Here is a 7,048-nt window from a genome sequence, read left to right on the forward strand (position 1 = left end):
AAAAAGTATTTGGAAGTCACTGATACTGCAAGATGTGCCACTGAAAAATATTGTTTTTGTCTGTAGTGTTCGTCCAAGAGACTGTTTAACTCTGAGAGACAGAATGTTTAGAAAATAACCCAGGAAATTGTATGATTTTTCAAGCTCGTATTTGTGTAGTAGGGAAAAATGCAAGTATTTGGTCAATAACAATAACTCTTGTACTCTTGTAATGCATCAGTGGTTGTCAACCTTTCCTTCATCTGCTTTGCACACATTGTAGCTACTATTTTGACCCCTTCTTCCATGCAGATCTTCTCAAGAGCTGTGATGTTTTGTGGCGGTCACTGGGTAACATGAACTTTCAAATCCCCCCACGATTTTTTTTTTTTCCTTTTTTTATGGGATTGAGGTCAGAGACTGGCTTGGACACTCCAGAACCTTGAAATGCTTTTTATTTATCCACTTCTTTGTTTTCTGGGCGATGTGTTTAGAATTATTGTAAAGTTTCATCTTCAATGCTCTCAGTGATGGGAGGGGCTTTTTGCACAATCACCATACATGGCTCCATGACATTCCCACAACCTTGTTTCACAGTGGGGGTTGAGTTCTTGGAAAACAAATCTTTTGAAAAGTAGTCTCCGTTTCTCTTTGAGACAGTATTTCCGATCAATTGAAGAAAATGACTAAACTGTTGTTTTTGTTTAATTTGTCATCTTCTCTTTGTCAACTTTGTTTCATTCTTACTTTTTTGAAGTCCAATTTTATTCCTCATCTCACTTCCTTTTTTAATTATTTTTGATGCTTTCTATGCAAGAGAGAAGGTTGACAGTTTAATATGTACACACAGTTGACTATAACCAGCAAACAAGGGACAAACCGTCAGGGACTGGTGCATTGCCAAGTAATGAACTTTAATTACAGCCAGCCCTGTGCACACAGGGGAAGTTAACAAGCTGTCTGCCAGTATTTGCCTTTTAGAAGCCTTGCTGGGGAACTCTGCCACGTGATAAATGTTTTATTAAAACACACAATGCTCAAATATATCTGTTCTTTCATTTTTTATTACATGAACATTATACAATTATAGCTCTCTTCAAAATGACGCAATCTAATGCTCGTTACCAAAGTGATGAGTTACTTTTCTATCGGTAGTGTGGCTCCTGTTTTTTTAGTTTGATCTTGGTAATGGTGTGTCTATTTTAAAAAACTATGTTTTGAATTGTACGTGGTTGTGTTCACTTTGTCTCTCTTGATTTTTTCATTCTTTTTTGGGGGGCGGGATAGGTTGTCCTTGCAGTCGGAATTGTCTTAAGAAAAAGTCAAAGCAAAATGACAAAGTTAAGTCATTTTCAGTGACTCCTGAACATGTTGATGTATAAAACAAGTCTTCCTTCAGACACCAAGTCACAGAGCATATTGCCAAATCTGCTTGGTATGTTTTGATTTGTGACAAATGGAAAAGTGTGTCTTTGATCTTAGCAACTTTAACTTGTTGTGTCAGTCACTCATCAGAGGAGGAAAAAAAAGTCTCCTGGCTGCATGACTACTCTCCTTAAAGTGATCAAATACAGTAAAACATCACACAAGATGTGAGAAAGCAGAGATGAGAGGCACGGCTGATCTGCATCTGTGTTTGAAAAGCCAAATGAACCAAGTGATCCGGCAAGGGGGAAATTAGAAATCATCCACGCAAGTTCCTGCAAATACAAAAATAAGAAATGCTTCTTCTTCTTCACTGAACATGCTCTGGGAAAGAAAAAAAAAACAATCCCATGTATAAAAAATCACTATAGCTCCATCTTGAAATCCTGAAAACATCTTCAACCACTAAAAGCAAGAGCATATCTGTTTGGTTTTAGATTTCTCTTGTTTGCTTTTGTAGCAGAACCAATGTCAGTCACTTGGGAAAGGTTCTGGGCTTTAGTGATCACAATGTAAAGGCACATTATACAGCAAAGCTGGGAATGACAGGCTTTTGGATGTCACCTCTGTTATCGTCGTTTTTCTCCCTCAGTATACCAAGCAGCAAAGAAAAGGACAGAGTCTGTTTAAGAACTTCGATAGCCTGGTAGCTAAGCACAGTCACTATGTTTTTGATATCATTTCTGGAAAATAGGGGTCCCTTGCTCTATCCTATATGTTGACTGTGTTGGTGCAGTCATAGATTACTGATAAATACTACACAGTGGAAGCACTGCTAGACTGTAGGAAGAAAGAAAGTGATGCACTGTCAGACTTGCAACATTTTCCAATATGTCTTGAGTAAAGTACAGCCCAAATATGATCAAACATTACTAGTTTTGACCAAAAAGCTGTGTAAAAAACAGAACACATTAGAAAACATACAAAAAGGAATACAAAAGCTCTGGATTGTGGAGATTTTGTAAAGGGAAAAAAATAGAGCATACAAAAGAATCCACTGTGTTCAAGTTTTTTTAAATGGAATACTAGAGTGCTTCTACTAAAATTAACATTTGCTAATTGCCTTAATCTGCTTTTGCCTTTTGACAATAATAAGGAAAAAAAGTACAAGAGTCCCAATATCATTCTTAATTGATTTACAGTAATACAATCAATATTGAGATATTTAAATATAAACTAACAACTTCATTTCACAGCATTTAAATGTGGTTTTATCATTTCTCCCATTGACCCTTTAACACCAAACATGTTGATGGCGACACCTAAATAACACACACTCTTTGACATACTGTGACTCACTGACCAATTACACAATCAATGTGTATCAGCTGATTCTGACGCGGAGAAAAGCACCTAACACATTACTAATATAACGGTTAAATTCTCCCCCTACGCCTATTTCTCCCTATCCCTCTATTTAGCCCTCCAAAAGGAGAGGTATGGAAAAATAGTGTCTTTAAATTCGGACGTCACTACCACTTGATTACATCATCAATAGTTCCTGGTTAGCTAGCTGCCAGCACTCGGAAATACATAACATCGGTTTTATAACTTTAAAAAGCCATGCTAAAACAAAAAAGATATTACCAACATTTAAATGTAGACTTCTGTTCTTCAGAACACACCCACATCAAGAACTGCAGTCACCCTCAAAAAATGCATTTTGGATACCCCTACCACTCCAAATGCCCCATACAATTAAAAGGGTGGGGAAAAGCCATAGGGAAAGAACCATAGTGTTGCATTTCAGCACAAGGCTGCTTTATTCCGCTTCAGAATCCGCTGGAATTACAATAACTGCATAAACGTTTAGAAAGTAATGGTAGTTGAAAGAATGTGAACACAGGAGCTAAAGCTCCAGTGTTAAAGGTGAACAACAATTTTCCCTGGTGTCCTGACAGGCATGTTTGAGTAGGTACCTTAGTTGAAAAAGCCTTTTGTAGCTTCCAAGTTAAAGTGCCATTACCTGCCACATACCTAGGTGTGTGGGGGAGCGGTGTGCTGCAGACACAACCACACTCCATAACTATTTGGTGGTTTGACCCCCCTCAAACCCAACACCTTAATGCTGAGTGTCAAACAGGGAGGCACTAAGTCCCATTTTTAGAGTAAATGCTATAACTTTCCAGCTGATTTGAACTCACGACCTTTTAATCTCCTGTCAATCTTGTCAATCAGCTGATGCAAGTTAGTTGCAGAGTAATATGGACCAAAAGGTCAGGCGTTGCTTTATTCAAGGTTCATCACAGCACAGTCTGTGCAAGACAACTATTTACTGTTAGAACTTGTGAAATAATAGGCAGCAATTGAAATAAATTTGAGCTGACTGGCTCTTCTATGCACTTTTTGTCAGCTGTCGGTTAAAGGAGTTCAACCAGGGAGATGAGGCACGTTTTACATCTCTCTGACATGCATTACGGCTCTGATGAAGCAGGTATGGCTTCAAAGGACGGGCCGAAAGGTGTCACAGGCCAGAGGAGTGGAACCAAACTGAACTTGCCAGCTCTTTGATCATAAAGGCCAGTGTCTCGTTCTGAAGGGGTGAAATGCATCTTAAAAATAATCTATTCAACCTTTTTTTTTTAATGCAAATATGTGTGCAATAATTTAGGACTTTGAACTTTTTTATGTACATACATTAAAGATTTTACACTGTTCCAAAAATGTAAAGAGATTTTAATAATGTATGTAATTTTCACAGCAAATTTTTAAGACTACCTTACTGTTTGTAACTCATCTCAGTCAGTTTAGAGGATTGTAAATAAGATGTCAGAATGCAAATACTTGATAATCCAACTGATTATTTCTGCAGTATCAGCTCTGAATTACAGTGTGTGTCATCTGCTAAGAATATGTGTTTTTTGGGGCTCGGATGAAATCCAATGATAGTTTTTTTAGAGGGAGGACAGAGGAACATAACGGGATGGGGAAATTGCGTGCAAACAGCTAGACAGCAGGGAGAAATTGTTAGCTGTTACAATTGCGACTGCAGCTACAGGAAAGGGGAGTGGACGGGGTTTGATTATCAGAGCAGACAGAGATCTTCAGTTACACCAGCAAAGAAGAGTACTCCACTTGTTTTTAAAGCCCATCGCAGTGTCTTTTTTTTGTTTGATTGCGTCTTTGACTTCCTTGGCATAATTTTGCTGCAAGGGTCTTCTTGCCTTCTCCTTTTATCCTTATTTATTTGTAAAAGGTTGTGTTCAGGGACGTTCCTTGTCATTCTTCCGCTCGCCCCATAAAACACACTGTCATGACTGACTGGCCACGCTCCAAACTCATTACCGATTGGCTGACAGAGCGGGTCGCTTGGTTCTGCTCCGCTGTGTTGACTCCTGTTTGCCAGACATTGCAGGCTCAGGAAACTTTAAATGCAGCGGCGTCTCTCCCCTCAGCCTCACACTCAAGGTCGCATGAATATGGATTTGGCCTCTCATTCCAGTGCACTGACGATGAAGTCTAAGATCTACTCAGAGGGTTTATAATTCAGAAGACAGGTCTGGTTTTGGCATGTGGGCGTCACTCTCCCCTAGTCTTCCTGGTGTTATGTGTGAAGGAAAAAGAAAGATGGACAGGACTTGTGCTGAAGCCGAGAGCTGAGGCAGAGAGCAGCAGGACAAGAATAGATGATGATGATGGAGGAAACGAGGGATGTGGAGTTGGGTGGGAGGAAGGTGATTTCAGGTCTAGAAGCTTAAAATGGCAAAAAAAAAAAATACAATTGAGTTTTTGTTGATAAGCCATATCCATTTTATCAGTGAGCAGCCTGCACACGAAGGCCTGATGTAGGAATCTGTTGTTAATGGTGTGTGTACACAAGCTGGATGTGTGAATGCTGACCCTTCCCTGTGCTTATTGCATGTGCATTTGTTTTGCATGCGCATATGGCAGCCAGAGAGCTTATTACTTTCTGAGTACTTTTTGTTTTTGCTGCTCAGTGATTGTCACTGCTGTCACTAGACGCTTGCTTTGTCTCCTTGTAATTTAATCTGAATTCTGATTAACCTCTTTGCCCTTCATTCATTTTACTAGTCAGTCACACCGCTCCACCTTCTCACTCTCCTTTCCCCTCCATTCTCATTGTTGTAATCATCGCTTTGCCTCTGTTTTATTCACTCACAGAAAACAACAAGCCGCCAATACAGAGGTCTTGCTCTCGACCGAATGTAAATGCCAGCTTGGCAGCGGCGGCAAAAGCATCATCGGCTAAGGAGTCCCGTAACGAGTCTGAGGGCCATCCATCTGCAGCCAGGTCTCAGGCATCCTCGTCTTTAGAGTCAGGTCGCAGGAACAGGAACCCTCCAGGTCACAGCTACGGTCTGGAGAGGGAGAGGGTGGTGGAAAGGGAGGTCCTTAAAGGGAGCAAAAAAGAGGTGGAAGCAGAAGCCCTCCAGCCATCCTCCTCTGCAGTCAGCAGCATCAACGCCAATGGAGAACCGGATGTTGAGGCTCTTCTGGCCAAACTCAGAGCCTTGTAAGATTTATTTTCTATTTCTGACTAAATATCTGTAGCATAAGTAATGCTTATTCATCTTAACATGCTCTGGATGTGACCAAAAGACGGTTCCTGTAGTTTTTCTAAAGTGAAAAAGTTATTTATAGAAGTGAGTTGTCAGGTAAAATGGATAACGGTGGTGACTAAGTTAAAAACAATAATTAAACGTAAGGACTTTGACTGAAATATTTAATGGTACTACCATCAGAAAACTACTATAAAATGGAAAAAAAAAAGATCACTCTATGACTTACAGTTTCAAACTTCATCATAAAATGTGTTTTTCCTAAGTCTCTGAATATCGTTTATTTACAAAGATATCATCACTGAAATAAAATAATTATCACAATTTACAACAATCTGTTTGTGCACTCCATACAGATTTGCTTCACCAGATGTTTCACTCCTTGCTATACCAAAGAACTATAGATAATTTTATTGTCTTTAAATCCTCTCTTTAATTTTGTTTTCTAATCCTATACCAGCATTTAAAGATATATTCTCATTTAATGATCTTTAAATTATAAGATTTATATCTGGCATGTGCATCTATTACTTTTTACTATAAATCATTTTTTTATACGCATTCCCATTTATAATCTATTCATGGTATATTTTTAATATTTAGAACACTGGCTCAAATGAAGAAACAAAAACTAATATTTTAACAGAATTATTAACCTACTGTTTGAATATAATAATTGGATCTGACTGTTTAGTCACTGCAATCCTGGCAAAATCAGTCTAAAATGTTTATAACTAATTGTCCCGTATTTGACTCTAAAACAGAAACAAATTTAGCTAAATTGATGCAATTTGTCTTATGCACTGTCTTAACAAATAAAGTCTTTGTGTTTTTATGTGTACCTTTTAATTGTATTTACAATAAAATTCTCATTTACATTTTGTCTTTGTCATAATTCACTAAAGTCACAGTTTCTGCACCAACGGTGCAGCTTCAGAGTTATGTTGTTTTTGTCTTCTAAATGCCAACTAGAGTTGACATTAATTAATGAACCACTAAAATCAGTAAAGGTCTTACCAGTTGCACCGCAGTTCAATTAATAAAAGTCTAAAATTCAGTTACCTAAGTCAGAAACTTGAGTCTTTTGATAACCTGTGAAATTCTCTGGTGAGTTGTTGGTTTTT

The 7,048-nt window shown here is 38.4% G+C and overlaps 1 protein-coding gene across 5 annotated transcripts in view; it reads left to right on the top strand.

Annotated features, from left to right (window-relative positions):
• LOC112160910 (protein diaphanous homolog 3) overlaps positions 1-6,252 on the top strand; it is a 143,425-nt gene extending 137,173 nt beyond the window's left edge. For all 5 annotated transcript variants that reach the window (XM_024295804.2, XM_024295803.2, XM_024295808.2 and 2 more), the window contains one exon: positions 5,527-6,252. In XM_024295804.2, the coding sequence (XP_024151572.1) occupies positions 5,527-5,882 (356 nt within the window). In that variant the 3' untranslated portion in view covers positions 5,883-6,252. The remainder of the gene's footprint in view (positions 1-5,526) is intronic.
• The last annotated feature ends 796 nt before the right edge of the window (positions 6,253-7,048 follow it).

This window comes from Oryzias melastigma, linkage group LG3 (assembly GCF_002922805.2).
Source record: "Oryzias melastigma strain HK-1 linkage group LG3, ASM292280v2, whole genome shotgun sequence".
Taxonomy (NCBI): Eukaryota; Metazoa; Chordata; class Actinopteri; order Beloniformes; family Adrianichthyidae; genus Oryzias; species Oryzias melastigma.